This window comes from Nannospalax galili, unplaced genomic scaffold (genome assembly GCF_000622305.1).
Source record: "Nannospalax galili isolate Female #2095 unplaced genomic scaffold, S.galili_v1.0 scaffold24, whole genome shotgun sequence".
Taxonomy (NCBI): domain Eukaryota; kingdom Metazoa; phylum Chordata; class Mammalia; order Rodentia; family Spalacidae; genus Nannospalax; species Nannospalax galili.
Window position 1 is genome coordinate 1413048 of NW_008352654.1, and position 18730 is coordinate 1431777.

At 45.5% G+C, this 18730-nt stretch overlaps 1 protein-coding gene across 1 annotated transcript; it reads right to left on the reverse strand.

Annotated features, from left to right (window-relative positions):
- Positions 1-15654: 15654 nt before the first annotated feature.
- Vrtn (vertebrae development associated) lies at positions 15655-17811 on the reverse strand. Its single transcript, XM_008849745.1, has one exon. It carries the CDS (start codon positions 17809-17811, stop codon positions 15655-15657), a length of 2157 nt encoding a protein of 718 aa, XP_008847967.1.
- Positions 17812-18730: the final 919 nt, after the last annotated feature.

Below are 18730 nucleotides of genomic sequence, written 5' to 3' on the forward strand. Positions count from 1 at the left end.
CAGCAGCCATCAGTTGCCACAATTTCCTTTGGTTGGGTTGGGATTTCTCACCCACTTCCTTTTGTCTCTGCTGGGATTTTGTCTGGTTTGAGTTTGCATGGGACTTACGTATGCTGTCACCATTGCTGTGAGTTAATATGAGTAACTGATCAGCTGTCTGGAAAACTCCTGTTTCCTCGTGGTCATCCACCACCTCTGGCTATTACAATCTTTCCTCCCCATCTTCGGCAATCATCCCTGAGCCTTGGAGGGTAGAAGTCTGAAAAAGGTGTCCTACTCAGGGATAAGCACTCTGTGGGCTCTTGTTCTCTGCACATTGACCAGATGTGGGTTTCTGGATTAATCACCAGCTGCTGCATAAAGAAACTTCTCTGATGAGAGTTGAGAGAAGCATTAATCCTAAGGTTCATGAGGTGCATTTCTTGGAGGCAGAAATTGATGGATCTTGTTTTATTTTTAATTTTTTTTGGGGGGGTCTTTTGAGACAGGGTCTCCCTGTAGCCCCAGCTGTTCTGGAACTCACTATGTAGACCAGGCTGGCCTCAAACTCACAGAGATCTGCCTGTCTCTGCCTCCCCAGTGCTGGGATTAAAGGCATGTGCCACCATGCCCGGCTGGATCTTGTTTTCTAATACAATTGGTTAGTTTGTATGTGTGTGTGTGTGTGTGTGTGTGTGTTTGTTTTTGTTTTTTTTTACTGGGGAGTTGAGACCATTAATATTAAGGGTCATTATTGACCAATATTTATTAATTTCTGTTGATGTTGTAGTGCTGTTTTCTTAGATATCTTTCAGTTGACTGTTCTGGGATAATTTTACTTATTCTTTTTGAGAGTGTTTAACCTTCTCTTCTGTCCAAAGTATTCCATCACGTATTCTCTATAGAGCTGGTTTTGTGGACATAAATTCCTTAAATCTGTTATCATGGAAAGTTTTTCTTTCTTCTTCAATGACAACAAATAGTGTTGCAGGGTATAGTAGTCTCCTGGAATCTATGTCTTTCATGACTTGCATGTCATTGGTCCAAGCCCTTCTGGCTTTCATAGTCTCCATTTAAAAAATCAGCTGCTATTCTGTGGTATTCTGTGCTAGTCTCACAGCTTTTTTTTCCCTTTGTTCTGTACATTTATTATTTTGACTGTTATATAATGTGAGGAGTTTTTCTGGTTCTGTCTACTTGGTGTTCTGTATGCCTCTTGTAGCTTGATAGATGTCTCTTTCCCTAGATTTGGGGAATTGTCTTCTGTGATTTTATTAAAGACTATTTTCTGCATGTTTGACCTGGTTTCTTTTCCTTCTTCGATACCTATAATTCATAGATTCGGTCTTTTATAGGGTCCATTCCTGGATTATTTTAGTTTGACATTTCCTTTTATTGAGTGCTCCATTTCTGAACGCTTATCTTCAAGACCTGATAGTCCCTGTTCCATTTCCTCCACTTTTGGCTTCTTTTCTCTAAGCTTTTTAGTTTGATTTCCTGAGTTTTTCACGTTTATTTCAGATGGCTTTTTTTCAGATTCTCTTTATTTAATTCTAGTTCATGTTTTGAATTGTTCTAGTTATTAATTCAACTGTGTTTTTACAGCCTTTGTTCAGTTTTTTGTTTTTTGTTTTGGTTTGGTTTTGATTTTGTTGTTTTGTTTTGTTTTTTTGACAGGGTCTCCCTAGTCTCAGCCCACCTGGAAGTCACAGTGTGGACCAGGGTAGCCTCAATCTTGCAGAGATCAACTTGCCTCTGCCTCCCGAGGGCTGGGATTAAAGGTGCACACCACCATGTCCGGCGTCTTTATTCAGTTTTTTTTCATATCCTCTTTGAGTTCCTTGAACATATTTATAATTGCTATTTTGAAATAATTGTTTTATGCATCCATTTAGTTGTCAATCTCAGGAAATATTACGATGTGGTTAATTTCTGCAGTAACCATACTAATCTTGTTTTGTGTTATTAATCTTGTGATTTTTTTCATTGCGACCTGGGCATCAGGACTTGGGTGGTGGTATGTCTTGGTATGGGTAAATGATCTTGTCCTTGTTGAATGTATCTTCTTTGTTGTTTCCCCAACTTGTCAGGTTATGGCCCAACTGAGAAGGGCTTGGTGTTCAGTTTTGGGGCCAATTTATGTTAGTGTACAGTTGGGGTAAAAGAAGTGCTCTCAGTTCAGCTAGAGCTACATGCAACTTTTGAGTTGAGATTTCAGGATTGACCTTAATCAGTAGGGTGAGATGGGGGCTGCTAGGTGAACAGGTTGGCTGGTAGGTTAGGGGGTGAGTTCACAGGACTGGGGCATACAGAGCTCAGGTGGTGGGGCACAGGAAGGTCCCAGGGACAGAGTTCAATACCACAAGTCTCAGGCAGTGAAGGATCCTGGAGTCCAGGCTGGGCTGAGAGCTGAGATGGCAAAGAATGACTCACCCTGCCAAGACTGGAGGGGCACTCAGACCCAGGATAGGATAGGATTCCTATGACCCGAGGAAATCTAGAAGCTAAGATGGCAGGATGCTAGGGAGTCTCAGGGATAGAGCTACAAACCACAAGTCTGGAGCAGGGAGGGATCCAGGAGACCCATGCTGGGCTGAGACCTAAGATTGCCAAATTTGGTATCTTCATTTTTTTTTTTTAAATATGAGTGTTTTGCCTGCATGTATGTAAGTACACCATGTGCATACAATGCCTGTGGAGGCCAAAAGAGGGTGTCAGAACCCCTGGTACTGGAGTTATAGACAATTGTTAGCCATCATGTAGCTACTGGGAATTGAGCCTGGGTCTTCTGCAAGAGCAGCCAGTGCTCTTAACCACAGAGGCATCTCTCTAGTCCCATCTTATTGGTATTTACCACTTTGGGGAGTATTGCTACCTGAACAATATTAAATTTCAAATCCATGTTTTGGTTTTTGTTTTGTTTGTCCTGTGCTTTGTTGAGACAGGGTCTTAGGAAGCCCAGGCCAGTCTTGAATGCACTATGTAGCCAAGAATGACCTTGAACTCCTGATCCTCCCTCTTTCTCCCAAGTGCTGGTATTGCAGGTGTGTGCCATCACAGCTAGCTGGCTTTCCATTTATTTAGATCTTCTTTCATCAGTATTTTTTAGTTTTCATTTGGGCAAATCTTTACCTGCCTAAATTTACTCACGTAGTTTATCCTTTTTTAAATATTTTATTTATTATTTTATGTATATGAGTGTACTGCCTGCATGTTGGTAAGGTGCTGCCATGTCAGGCCATGGAGGTCAGAAGAGGGTGTGGGATCCCACGGAACTGGAGTTAAGGACAGTTGTTAGCTGCATTGTGGGTGCTGGGAATCAAACCCAGGTCCTCTGCAAGAGCAGCCAGTGCTCTTAACTGCTGAGCCATCTCTCCAGCCCGGTAGTTTATCTTTTGAATGCTATTTTATATGGAATTCTTTTTTAAAAATTTTCTTTTCAGATTGTTTGCTGCTATTTATGGGAGTGAAGCTATACGTGTATGTTGATCTTTGTGTCAGCTTTTTAATTATTGTGACAAAATACCTGAGCAAAACAACTTAAGAGAGAAAAGTGGGGGTTTTGGCTGCTTGTTTGATTTTTTCTTTTTTTTTTTTTTTTTTTTTAATTTTAAGAGAGGATCTCAGGGGCTGGAGAGAATGCTCAGTGGTTAAGAATACTAGTTGTATGGCAGAGGACTCAGGTTCAGCTCCTAGCACCTACATGATAGCTCACGACCAGCTGTAACTCCAGTTCTTGAGGGTCTAACGCCCTCTTCTGGCCTTGGGGATAGTGTATGACACAGGTGTACTTACTTACTTGCAGGCAAAATGCTCATACACATAAAATAAAAATGAAAAAATAAAAGCGTCTCATGCAGCCCTGGTTTCTAATTCACTATGTAGCCAAAGTTGGCCTTGATCTTCATTCCTCCACCTCCCAAGTCCTGGGATTCCAAAGTCATGCCACCACTCTTGGTAGAAAGATTTCCAACCTCACACTGTCTATGTTCCTGTACTGAGGACTGAACCTAGGACCTCATGCATCGAGCACTCCACCACTGATCTACATTCCTAGTGCAAAATATTTTTTTCTTTTTTTGACTAAGATTTGTTTTTATTTTATGTGTATGAGTGTTTGCCTGCATGTATGTATGTGCATCATGTGTTTGCCTGGTGCCACAGAGGCCAGAAAAAGGTGTCAGATCCCAGGACTAGAGAGATTGCTCAGTGGCTAAGAGCACTGGCTACTTTTGCAGAGACCCAAGTTCGAATCCCAGCAGCCATATGGTGACTAACAACCCACTGTGCTGCCCAGTGTGGGTACTGGAACCAAACTTGGGTCCTCTGCAAGAGCAGTACATGCTCTTAGCTACTAAGCCATCCTTCCAGCCTCAATATTTTCTCTTTAGCTGTTTATTTTGAAATTATTCTAAGCTTGCAAAAAAGTTGTAAAAATAGTACACACAATTCCCATATGCCCTTTACCTAATTTCCCCTAATATTAACAACTCACATAAGTATGATAAAATGATCATAACAGGAAAATAATGGCGTGATCTTATTAATTAAACTACAGGGCTTATTCACATTTCACCAGAGTTCCCCCGATGTCTTTCTCCAGTGTGCATTGAATCCACGGTCCACACTGCATCAAGGTCTCTTTAGTTTCCTGTAATTTGTGACAGTTTCTCAGTTTTGTCTTATATGACCTTGATACTTGTTTGGTTTTGGAGACAGTATCTCACTACTCAGCCCTCACTGAACTGGCTACGTAGACTAGGCTGGCCTCAACTCAGAGAGATCCACCTGCATCTGCATCCCAATCTGGGATTAAAGGAATGTGCCACCACATCCAGTTACCTTGACAGTTGAAGAATGCTGGTCAATCATGATACATAGTCTCTCAATTTGAATTTGTCTGATGTTCTCTCAGGATTAAATTGAGGTCATAAATCTCTGACAAGAATTCCACACATTAGATTCCCTATTGCTAGTATTGTTAACCTTTTTTTAATATTTAAATTTTTAAAAAAATTTTTTATCATTTTTATGTATATGCGTGTATTGTCTGCACATGGGTAAGTGCACCTGTGTCATGCAATGCCTGCGGAGGTCAGAAGAGACTGTCGGATTCCCCTGGGACTGGAGTTATAGACAGTTGTTAGCTGCCATGTGGGTGCTGGGAATTGAACCTGGGTCTTCTGCAAGAACAACCAATGTCTTAACCACTGAGCCATCTCTCCAGCCTCAATATTTTTTATTTATTATTTTTATTTTATGTGTATGAGTGTTATGCCTGCGTGTAGGTAAGTGCACCCGTGTTGTGCAATGCCCGTGGAGGACAGAGGAAGCTGTCAGATCCCCTGGAACTGGACTTACAGACAGTTGTTAGCTGCCATGTGGGTGCTGGGAATTGAACCCGGGTCTTCTGCAAGAACAGTCAGTATTCTTAACCACTAAGCCATCTCTCCAGCCCCTTGTTAACCTTTTATTAAAAAATATAAAATAAAGGGGCTGGAGAGATGGCTCAACAGTTAAGAGCACTGACTGCTCTTGCAGAGGACCCAGGTTTTCCCAGCACCCACACACATGGCAGTTACAAACCATCCTTAACTCCAGTTCCAGGGAAATCCGAAGCTCTCTTCTGACCTCTGTGGCATTGCACAGCACAGGTGCACTCACATACATGCAGGCAATACACTCATACACATAAAAAGATAAAAATAATAAAATGTTTAAAAAATAAATAAAAATAAAATAAAATAAAAAATAAACAGAGTTTTATGCTGTATCCCAGGATAGCCCAAAACTCTCCATCCTCCTGAGTGCTGGCATTACAGACATGTTCCACCATAAATGGAGATTATTTTTATTGTTTTGCTGCTGTTGATCTTTACCTAAAAAGGATGGCATTAAAAGGTTTCAAAAAATGGGAAATAAATTGTGTTGATAGATTAGAGGCTGAAGAGATGACTCAGCAGTTAAGAGCATTGACTGCTCTTGCAGAGGACCTGGGTCTGGTTCCCAACACCCATGTGGTGGCTAACAACCGTCTGTAACTCCAGCTCCAGGGGATCAAATGCTCTCTTCAAGCTTCCTTGGACACTGCATGCACAGGTACACTTACATACAGGAAGGTACTCATACACATAAAATAAAAATCTCTTTAAAAAAAAATAGATTAGCTTGAAGCCAAGTGAAGTGGTACACACCTGTACTTCCAGCACTTGGGAGATTGAGGCAGGAGAATGGAGAGTCCCAGGCCAGCCTGGGCTACATAGTGAGATCATATCATTCATAAATAATAAATAATCTTTTTAAGATTAGAAGGGTCTAGAGGGCTGGGCTGAGTATGCAGCTTCACTTGCTGGTAGAGGGCTTGCCTAGCACATGCATCACACAGGATTGAAGGCCTAGGTAAAATAGGAAGGAAGGAAGGAAAGAAGGAAGGAGGGAGGGTGGGAGGGAAGGAGGGAAGGAAGGTCCCATATAGATGTATGTAGGGAAGATTGGTTGGAAGCATACTGCAGCCTCATATGAGGGTGAAGTGAAAGGACAGATTCTATATTTAGAAGGTAAAATCATAGAACAGGTTAATGAGACCATGCAGGATTCTGATTTTAATTGGTGTGCACTTGGCCTGAGCAAAGCTAGGTTTAAAAGCACTCTGATGACTGTGATATTTGTCTACAGGTGAGGTGGGGCAGCCTACCACTTACTCCTTCCACACAGGCCTCAGAAAAGATGCTGAGTGGTCAAACTTAAACTGCCCAGTATCTCTCAGGAAACCCCAGGGGTAGAAATGGATCTGGTGGGAGAGTAGTCCCCTGCTATCCTCCCATAGCCCACAGAGGGCTAACCCCAGCTCCTTGCTGGTAGGAGACAGGAAGTTAACGGGACCAGAAAACTAGCTATGTCACACTGCAATTTAAGGTGAGAAATAATTATTCAAGTATGTCTCAAGCATTACATGGAACATGTATTGTGTGTGCAAATGCATTGTGTACATGCAGGTGCACATGTGGACATGTTCATGGGAAGGTTTGGGTGTCTTCCTCAGTCACTGTCCACTTTATTTTTATCATTTTTGTGTATGTGTGTGTACACAGGTACATTATTCACCGCTGCATGCACTTGTAGAGGCTAGTGGTCAACATCAGGTGTATTCCCCTATCATTCTCTGCCTTAGTTATTTTGATCCTTTTTTGAGACAGGGTCTCCCTGTAGCCACAGCCAGCCTGGAACTCACTATAGAGACCAGGCTGGCCTGGGTCTCACAGAGATCCTCCTGCCTCTGCCTCCTAAGTATCTCCACCTTATTTTTTGAGGCAGGGTCTCTCACTGGACCTGGAGCTCATTATTTTAGCTCCCCAAGAGAGACAGTAACCCAGATGTTACTGTTTGGATGGGGATGAGCACAAAGAGGGGCAGTGGTAATGTGGTGACACAAGATAGGGTCAATGACACCTTAGTAGGTAAGATGACTTTACCCAGCAGACATGACAAGCCAGCTGTGTAAAAATGGATAGAAGTCTTCAACATTTGGCTGGCTTGTGGGTTTGCCAATTTCTGTTGTATCAAACACCATGGCTAATGTGGTCACTTTTAGGAAGCTGACATTTTGAATGGTTTCAGGCCTCAAAGAACTGACACTAAATAGCTATATCACATCTTACTTTCATGGAGTTTCTCCCAGCACCCAGCCTTGTGTTATCTGTTGTCCCCCCACGCCCCATGTCCCCAGTCACTCCAGTGTCTATAGGTTTTGTGTATTCTTGGTGCTGCAGATCAAACTAAGAGCCTTCTGCATGCTGTGCAAGCACTTTACCACTGAGCGGTGTCCCCAGCCTTGTACTGAGTTTTCAGAAATCCATTCCAACCCTCAACAGAGGCCAGCTCACTCCTCCACACCAGTCAAGCTTGCTGGAGCTCCACCAATGGGAAATGCTTTCTCTTTACACAGCTAGTTCTTGTCAAAGCTTCAAGTCAAGTTGCTCCTTTTTATTTGTTATTTTTAATTTTAAAAAAATTTTAATATTTTTATTTTATGTGTATACATGTATTACCTGCATGTAGGTAAGTGCACCCATGTCATGCAATGGTCAGAAGGTCAGAAGAGGCTGTTGGATCCCCTGGGACTGGAGTTACAGTTGTTAGCTGCCATGTGGGTGCCGGGATTTGAACCCAGGTTTTCTGCAAGAACACCCAGTGTGCTTAACCACTGAGCCATCTCTACAGCCCCTAATTTAAATTTCAATTCTTGTTTTTATCAGGGACAGGGACACATGTGACAGTCAGAGGACAGCTTTTATATAGTCAGTTCTCTCCTCTTACCTTTAAGTGGGTTCTGGGGTCAAGTACCTTTACCCACTGAGGCATCTCACCAACACTGATTTTTGTTTTTGAGATAGGATCTCATGTATCCTAGCCTGGCCTCAAACTATGGAGTTGAAGATGACCTTAAAAGATGACCTTTATTTTTAATTGTATATATGTGTATCTGTGTGTATATGTACTTGAGTGCAGGTGCCCAGAGGTTAGGTGATGCTGGATACCCTGGTCTTACAGGTCCACCTGATGTGGGTGCTAGGACAGAACTAAGGTCCTCTGCAAGAGCAGTATATTACTCTTAACTGCTGAGCCATTTCTCTAGCCTCTTGATCCTTCTGCCTCTACCCCAAGTGCTGAAATTACAGGCATGCATCACTATACCTAGCTTATGCAGGACTGGAGATGAAGCCCCAGGATATCTTTTCTTTAATGCATATGAGTGTTTTGCCTGCATGTATGTAAGTATGCCTGTGTGTGTAATGCCTACAGAGGCCAGAATAGGGTGTTGGATCCCCTGGAACTGGAGTTATGAATGGGTATTGGCCACCATGTGGGTGCTGAACCATCTCTCTTGCCCTGACCAGGATCAGTGGATACCCACAGCACCTGTCTTGAATACTGTCACACAGTCTAGCTGTGACCCCAACTTTAACGTCTGCCAAAATCAGAGAACCTAGAAATTATCAGCACCCGGGAGGCAGAAGCCTGGCTGAGCCAGGCTGGCCTGGGGAGGAGAGAAGGGAACTCAAAGTCACTCATTGCTCTCCAGTGTCTCCTACAGCCTGGTTTTTCCTCTTCCCAGCCCACCCACCAATGGCTGCTGTCCGGGACAGTGGTGAGGTATTGGGGAGGACCTCTGTGGGTGGCCTTTCTGCCCTCTGCTACCTCAAGCTGAAAGTGATTACTGAGCAGCTCCCTGCCCAGTCTCTTCCTGGCTGCCTGGGTGCTGCTAGACTTAAGCCGATTTCATGTTATTTTCAAAGCCATTTTCCATGGAAAAATTTTTATAGCATTAAACCTAGTTTTTGCTGCTCCTTGTTTTCCTAAATGCTTTCCTCCTCCTCTTCCCTGAGATAAACCAGCAATGCAAACACACTTGGGAACCTGCTAGTGATACCCTATAGGTAATCCTGGAGTCACTAGCTGGGGAGATGTGAAAAGTATGGCAGATAGTGTGCAGGACTGCAACAGGCTCCTGTGCATGCAGTAACAACTGCCTGGTATCAGATCTCCTGTCCCCCAGATTAGTAGCCTCCTATGTACCGAACAAACAGAATGAATCTTTTGAGGAGGAATCAAATCTAGCACTTTGCACATACTAAGTAAATACTCTACCACCAAGCTACACCCCAACCATTCCCCCCCCCATAAATCTTCTAAAGCTACAACCAGGGGCACCTGAGGAGCAGTGGACTCCAGGAAGCCCTAGTTTCTCAGAGAAGAATTGACCCTAAGCAGCCACAGGTTAGATGGTCAGGATGAGCTCAAAGGCCAAGCAAAACCAGCACATGCTCCTCTGTGGTCCTACTGCATTTTGTGCATTTCATATAGATGCCTACCTTGGGACTGGAGAGATGGCTCAGCAGTTAAGAGCACTGGCTGCTCTTGCAGAGGACCAGGGTTCAATTCTCAGCACCCACATGGCAGCTAACAACCATCAATAACTCCAGTTCCAGAGGATCCTACACCCTCTTCTGACCGACACGGGTGCATTTACATATATGCAAGCAATACACACATACACATTAAAAAATGAATAAATAAGAAACCTACCCTGTTGTGTCACAGCACAGCTGTGAAGCCTTGGAAAAGCTGAAGTCAAATGACATAGATCCCAGTCTATCAGAGATTACCAGGTGGGAGTATATGTCTGCCTGCTCACCCTCCAACAAAGCTGACCTGTACTTCCATCACAAATAATTAGACTTGACTTAGGCTGACCAGTGTGTGACCTGGCAGTGTGTGACCTTGACTTAGGCTGGCCACAGGTGTGACCTGGCATGAGAACAGAGTTTGATGGCTTGCAGAGGACCAGGGTTCAATTCTCAGCACCCACATGGCAGCTAACAACCATCAATAACTCCAGTTCCAGAGGATCCTACACCCTCTTCTGACCGACACGGGTGCATTTACATATATGCAAGCAATACACACATACACATTAAAAAATGAATAAATAAGAAACCTACCCTGTTGTGTCACAGCACAGCTGTGAAGCCTTGGAAAAGCTGAAGTCAAATGACATAGATCCCAGTCTATCAGAGATTACCAGGTGGGAGTATATGTCTGCCTGCTCACCCTCCAACAAAGCTGACCTGTACTTCCATCACAAATAATTAGACTTGACTTAGGCTGACCAGTGTGTGACCTGGCAGTGTGTGACCTTGACTTAGGCTGGCCACAGGTGTGACCTGGCATGAGAACAGAGTTTGATGGAGAAGATAGGGATGGACTGGGTGAATGATTTTCTTCCTGTGAAAAAGTCCAGCCATGAAATCATTTAAAGCCTGTGATGGTCCCACAATTCCACTGGAACAGAGTGGGAAACATGCTAGGCTAACTCAGCCTCTGGCCAGTCCAATTGATAACAAGCAGCCAGAGTACCCAGAGAAGAGTGAGCTAGTGGGAAAGGAAAGACTAAGCCCAGAATAGGACATCCAGGTTGTCCAATCGGAAGTGAGGTAGACATGCACACCCCAAGAGCCACCATTAATTCCCCAGGGACATGAGTGCTCAACTCCAAACAAAGGTATTTTTGTTTTGAGATAGGATAGCCCAGGCTGGCCTCAAACTCATGACAATCCTCCTGCCTCTGCCTCCCAAATCCTGGGATTACAGACATGTACCACCATGCCCAGCTCATGGCAGAGAAATATTTGAGGAGCAAGTCATGTGTTGTTAGAGACAAAATAATCTCCACAAAAACACAGAATGCTGCCCTGAGGTGGAAAATGTACAAATAAGAGGGTAAAATTAATCATTCATGTTTCATTTGACTGGTTTTTAGGGTGAAACTTGTTAAAATTTTAAGATTTATTTGTGTGTGTGTGTGTGTGCGCGCGCGCTGTGGGAGTCAAGTCTCTCTTTCCACCATGTGGGTCCTAGGGATCAAATTGAGGTAGTCGGGTTTGGCAGTGAGCACCCTTACCCACTGAGCCATCTCACCCACCCTAAGATGAAACTTTTATATTTAAAATATTACCTCACAGCCACACAGATGCTGTTAGAGATTTAAAAAAAAAACAAAAAAATCCTAACCTTGGGCTGGGTGTGGTGGCACATGCCTTATAATCTCAGCACACAGGAGGCAGAGGTAGGCGGATCTCTGTGAGTTCAAGGTCAGCCTGGTCTACCTAGTGAGTTCCAGGACAGCTGGAGGTACAGGGAGACCCTGTCTCAAAAAGACACACACACAAAAAAACAAAAACAAACTAACTTCACACATTGTTTTCTTCCTTAATTCACACTTTATCTCACTGGGATTTTTTCCCACATAGGTACCCAGGATGAGAAGTGGCACCAAAGAACAAAAATAATTTCAACAAATGTCTGCTTCAAACTCAGCATGAAGCATTCTCGACAAGTACGGCCACAACCCCTGCCTTTCTAAGCAGATTATAAAAGAAACAGCTCTTCTGCACAAGAATAACCCTACTTACTAAATCATTTTCCAATGATATTGACCTGTCATTTGTATTTAATTTTTTCCAACAGAAGCTAAAATTTCCTCCGAAGGTTTAGGGCTCAGTGCTGACCTCTGACAAAAAATAAACCAAAAAAAACTTTCCATTACAGAACAAGAATGTCTGAGCTGAGGATAACTCTGAACATGCCATCTCCTCAGATGTCAACCCACCCCCAACTCCTCAAGCAGGAATTGACTCCAAAGGGCTTCCATAACAAATGGTCACCTAGCTCTTACTGTGTGTGTGGGGGGGTACATACATGGGCATAACTGTGATCCCATCTTCATGTGAGAATATTGAGGCATACCAATGTCTAAGGTGGGAATTCATAAATCTGGGTTGGCCCTGGAATCCACACTCCTAACAATAGCTCTATCCTCCCCTCTCCCCCAGAAGTTTGGTTTGGTTTGGTTTAGTTTTGCAGTACCAGGAACAGAACCCAGAGCATCACCCAGGCTGAGCAAGTGCTCATTAGCTGAGCTGCATCCACAGCCTTTTGGTGGTTTTTAGGCCCCACTAGAAGATTCTGCTCTGCTCTGGTGCTGGGTGCAGGCAATTGAATAAGCAGGAGAATGCAGTCTTTGTCATGATAGTCCCAGGAGGGAGCTATGGGTGGTCAAAGTGGAGAGGTACTAGAAATCAGCCAGAGTATAACCACTCGTAACTTGATGTCTCTTGTTGCACTAGAGTACCACCTGCTGGTTACAGGTCGCTACTGCAGGCTAGATAAGCCCATTCCCTCGGTTCAATCCTTATCAAATCATCAAAGGTGGTGGAGACCCAGAGCTCAATCCAGAGCATGAAATAGACAAACATCAACAGTGCTCTACTTATGTTGAATGCTATGTAAGGCGAGGAAAGTAAACCAGGAAAAGAAAGGTCAGACTGGGTGAGGGGTGGACCATGAATAGGAGAAATAAGCTTAGATAGGTGGGGATTGGACTCAAGTGGGCTCACTAGTTTGGATTTGTGCAATGGGGGGAAAAATCAGATTCAAGTATTAGCAAGATCATTCTGGCCCCTTGTCAAGAGGAAGCAATAGTTTGAGTGGAAGCAGAGTTGATTTGAAAAACATTACAATATCAAGACAAGAGCACAGCTGCTGGCATAGATTATAGGGTAGCCGTGAAGATGGAGAAAAAATGGCCCATTAGAAATGTTTAGGAAGGAAGACTGATTAGGTTTAATAAAAATCAGATCTCAAGGATTAACTGTAAGAATAAAAGCCCCATTTCATTCATTTCTCTAAAAAGTCAACAAATTTTAGCACCTACTGTGCCTGGAACTAACATCATCTTCTGAATCCATTGTTAGAAGCAAGGCAAGAAAAAGCCCTGTTTTTCAGAACCTTTGTTCTAAACGGGGGTGGGGGAGGCAAGAAAAGAAAAGCATCAAGAAAAGCCTCAAATGGGAAAAAAGAACCTTCCAGAGAATTCAAAAGGGTGATGTAATGGTGACTCAGAGTTACAATGCCTGCTATGTAGAGGACAGCGACAAGCACTGGAGCTGGCTGTGGTGGTGCACACCTGTAATCCCAGCTCTGTGGAAGCTGAGGCAGGGAGAGCTGGAGTTTAAGGTCAGTCTGGGCTATAGCGTAAACCCTGTCTGACAAAGGAGAGGAAAAGGGAAGGGGAAATGCGGGATGGAGGGGAGAAAGGAAGAGGGAAAGAGGGAAAGGAGGAAATAAAAATACCATTCTCGACTAAAGGCACAAGTCCCAGAGCATAAGGGAGTACAACATATTCAGGATCAGAGGTAGCTGTGGAAGGGATGGGGGTCCGGGGGAGGCAAAGGCAAACATTGAAGAGGTAGAAGAATGAGTCAGGAGCTACTTACACAGGCTTTTCAAGGAAGGAACTCCGGGAATGAAAGGAAGTCACTGATACCTTTTTAGGAAATTTCAGAATCCTAAATTCTGAAGTGGGAGTGGGAGGGAGGGAGTAGAGAGCTGTGACATGGGCCAGCAGAATGAAGATTCTGAATATAATCTGGAATGAGGAGGAGTCTGGGGATGTGCTCAGTGGTAGAGCACGTGCCTAGCATGCACAAAGCCATGGATTCCATCCCCAGCACTTCAGAGTCAATAGGACTGGCTGATCGGTTGGATGTGGGGATGAATAAAGAGCAGAAACAAGAATGACTACCAAAAGACCACGGGGATGTTGGCTCTACAGGAACTAAGGCAGGAGGACGATGGACCCAAGGGAATTTCTCCTCCCCTGACATCTCATATCAGTAGGCAAAATCCTGAACTTAAAGCTCAAGCCAATTGGGGCTGGAACAATGGCTCAGGGGTTACTGGCTGCTCTTGAGAGGACTCAGGTTCAGTTCCAAGCACCCACATGGCAGTTAACTGTAACAACTCATTTCAGGAGATCCAACACTCTCTTCTGGCCTCTGTGGGTATTGTACGACACAAGTACACTTACATACATGCAGGCAAAACACTCATACACATAAAATAAATACCCCGGATTGGTGGCACATGCCTTTAATTCCAGTACTTGAGAGGCAGAGGCAAGTGGATCTCTGTGAGATTGAAGCCAGCCTGGTCTATATACTATATAGCCAGCTGGGGTCAAACAAACCAAAAAAAAAAAAGAGAAATCTAAAAAAGGTTCATGCTAATTAAGCACTTGGAGATTCTGTTTCCTTATATGACTGGGCCTGGCCTGCCAGAACACATAGTAAGGCCTCATCAGATTGCCTGGTACTCCTAATACCTTAAGTCTCTCCTAGAGGAAGGAGTAGCCAGGTAGCCAGAACCCAGCTGGAGGAGCTGTCACTCCCAGATCAAGTTCATGTTAGCCCCCAAAGAGAGCCCTCTGTACCCCATGACAAAAACAGCCCCTCAATCCCTTCAAGCCGAAAAGGAGTCTGGGAATGATCATATCTTAGTCAAACAAATCCTGGAGACCAAGGGCTATGTGCAAGGCAACATTTTATTTCCTTGATTTTCCAACTTTAATGTTGGACAATGAAAATTCAGTCTCCCACCTGCCCGGTCATTTTGTGGCCCCTTGCCAAAGATGTGACTCCCTGAGTTTCTGAGGCGGTTCATCAGAAAGGCAGGTCCCCAACAGCCAGCTAGGCTGGCAGAGACCTACAGGGATCCCCAGCAGATGGAGTGGGCCTTTCATTTAGGAACTCAGGTGCCCAGGCATCTTCCCTGGCTTAGAGGCACCATCTCCACTGGGGACATGACACAGAAGCCACAGACCTGCCTCACATTCAATTCTAATTCTCCTTTGAAAAAAGAGAATTGCCAATCTCAAAAAAGTACAGGCATATATATATACGCTCTGCCTGAGAGAAGACAATGGTCATGATATAATATTCTTTTTCAGACCCAGGAAAAGCTAAAGGCAGTCTTAGTGAACCAGCTTCTAACATCGTCAAGGGGGTTCAGCCAAGCAACCTGAACCAAAACAAAAAACTAAAACATAATAAAAATATGACCAGCCAACAACCAAAGAGAACATCAGCATCCCTGTAGCTTTCACAGAGACCAGATGGCTGATTTCAGCTCTCTGTCCTGAGCCTGAAAATAACAAGCCATTGGAGTTACCTTGGGAGTCAGTGCAAAGGGCATCTGGGCCAAGTCAGAGGACAACTCAGGTCCCTGACTCTCTCCAAAATGGTCCCTCTTCCTCCTAGCCCCTACTTGACCTCCTCATCAGCCATCAACCAGAGTGAGGCCTTCATAGAGTGCCCTCTTCCACATGTAGTAGGTAGAGCGGGCAGTGAAGGGGAAGAGAGCCCGGAATTCCTTGTAGGAAGGGAAGCTTTTAGACTGGAAGCGCTTCTGCAAGAACAGCTTGGCCTGGGCCTTGAATTTTGTGGTGGCAAGCATGTCCATCACCAATACCTGGCCATCCCTCCCCCCTGCTGCCACCAGAGTCTGGTTTGTCAGGGTCCCAATGTGGGGCTGACTCTGGGTCATGGTCCCCTCTTGCAGGACCCCCTCTTGCAGGATCCCCTCTCTAGAAAACCCTCCCTGAGCCTCTTCGGGAGCCTTTTCTGAAGCAGGAACCACTGACAAGGTCTCCCCAGGAGGAACCATCACAGCTGTCACATCCTTGACAGTTTCCACCTCAAGCCGGTCCTCCATCTCCTGCTGCACTTCTGGCTCCTGCTTCCCTTTGCCCAAAGAGGGAGCCTGCATCCTGGGCCATCCCCGGGCAAGACTTTTCCAGACCCAAAAGGTAGAGGGTGACAGGCTAGGGTACCGGAGGCGGAAACGACAGAAAGGCAGGTGACCACTTAGCACCTGCTTGCGGGCAGCCCTGCGCAGGCGCCTCTGCCAACGGGACAGGGGCATCTTTGGAGATAAGAACTCCTGGGGAGTAAGTGGCCCTCCACCAACTGCTTTCCCTGTCCCGGCTCCCATGTCATCCTTCCAAGACAGCAGGGCCTCTTCCCCAACAGACACTGGTTGCAGAGCCTCAGTGGTTGCAAGGGCTGGGGCCGGCTTGAAGCTGGGATTCCTCCTGAGGGCTTTTCGCCGCCAGTTGTAGTAAGTGGACCTCGAGATGCCAGGAAACCTGCATTTGAAGCAGCGATAGGGTACCAGTGTGTTCAGAGAGATGCAATGCTCCAGGTAGGACTTGGCCCGCTGCATTAAGACCATGCCAGGGTTTGGTACTGCCAGCGGGGAGCATCCCAGCCCCTCAGCAGCCTTCTCCCTTGGCAGCTTCTCCAGCTCTGACACAATCAGGGCCTCCCTGGGTGGAGGGGCAGGTGCCAGGGCCGAGCAGGCCCCAGAGCCCAGCAGCTCGTGCTTCCAGGCATAGTAGGTGGAGCGGGAGATCTCAGGGAACCTCTGGAGAAACTGTTGCAGGGGAACAAGGCCCCCGCGGTGGAAGCTGTCCTGAAGGAAGTGCTTGGCAGAGAAGCGGGTGGCCACCTTCTGGCGGTGCTCCTGGGTCTGCCTCCGCCATCGATAGAAGGTGCTCTTGGTGATGTTGTAACGGTCACAGAGGTGGGAATAGCTGAGGCCAGGTTCACGGTTGAGCAGCTCCAGGGTTTTGGTTGGTGGTAGCAGAGGGCCCAGGGCTGGAGGAGCTGGGGCCTGGCTAGCACCACCATCGGCCTCCACCTCCTCCAGTCCCACCACAGGGGCAAAGTATTGGTGGCGGAAGAGGTGGCTAGTGAGGGGCTGGCCAGCCCACATTATGTGCAGCGTGGAGGGCACGTGGTTGCAGCGGCGAGGCCGGATGACCCGGTTAAAATAGGGTCGGATCTTAATGTTTCGCATAGGATAGATGGAATAGATGTTGCGCTGGAGAACCGAGGCAAGGGCGTACAAGTGCCACACGTTGGAGAAACTGGTAGGGAAGCAAGTAGCCTTGACATCAGCATCAAAGATGGCCTCCAGCGTGGCAGAAGACAAGCTGGTCATCTCAGGGGACTCCTCAGAACATAGGGAGTAGCGCACGGCCTGCAACATCACCTTGGAGTCAATCATGCCCTGGAGATAATAGTGTCTGTGCAGCAGCATCTCCACCACAGTGCGGGCCCGCAGCTCCAGGCTGAGACCAGCATCCCCCCATAGCAGCATGCTGGCTGCTTCAAACAACAGGCTGCCCTCACCCTTGCACACCAGCGGCAGCATGTTCCGTGGAGCATCTTCTGGGTACAGACTCAGGGCCACAGAGTCTACCTCCAGCACCTGGAGCCCAGGGCCACCCTTCCGGCAGGTGGGGAGGGTAAAGGAAGATAGGATCTGTTTAGCTTCAAGGGCGGCACTAACAAGACCTTCCAGGCCTTCAGACTCCACTGCCTCCTGAAGATCCCGCAGCACCTGCTGCACCAACTGGTCCCGAGAAGTCATCCTGACAAAGCAAACAACAGGGCAGAGGTTAGGACAAGGTGCCCACATGATACCTAGAAATGATGCCCTGTTCACTCCTGCAACTTCTCCCTAGAAGAATGTCCATCTGTTCCCATTTCCCCACAGGAGGTAACAGTTAACTGTTATCTTAGGTTTCCTTAGGTTTGTTTAGTTGTTCAGTGGTTCTGAGGAAGAATATGGTCTCTGGAACTTGTCTTTGAATCTTGGCTCTGCTGTTTGACCACCTTAAGCAGGCCACTTCTCCTCCTGTGCTTTTGCTTCCTCCCCTGTAAAGTGGGAGTGATAATACCTACCTTATAGAGTTATGGGCTTAACTGATAAAGTAAAAGGGGTTAATATGTTGGCACACCTGTATCCCAGCGCTGGGAGGGTAGAGGCAGGAAGCTCATATATTCAAGGCCAGCCCAGGGCTACTTAGTCAGATCCTATCACAAAAAAGAAGAAAAAAGACAAGATGAGGAAAAGAAAAAAAAGGAAAGAAAGCAGTGGATGGAGATATGTGACCAAAATTGGTTTGTCTTTCCCTAGAACTCATGGTTCTGAGACTTTTTCAGTCTGAAAGCTGAACTATTTTGATACTATTTAGCTATACTAAAATAATTTAACACACTGATATATTTGCCTGTTCATCATTTAAATAAAACTGTTATAGTGGGGAGTGACAGCTCACGCCTATAATCCCAACATTCAAGAGGCCAAGGTAGAATAATTGCCATAAATTTGAGCCCAGTTCAAGACTACATAGTGAACTCCAGTCCAGCCTGGAAAAAAAAAAAAAAAAGTTACCTTAGCATGAATCAAGGCACTGGTGCCTAATTATACCAGAAGTCCTGTTCTCCATCATGTCCTTGAGAATGTCCTTGATGAAGCATTTTATTAAATTACAATCCTTAAGTGC

Coding starts and splice junctions, on each gene's coding strand:
- Vrtn (XM_008849745.1), bottom strand. CDS start 17,811: ATGACTTCTCGGGACCAGTTGGTGCAGCAGGTGCTGCGGGATCTTCAG.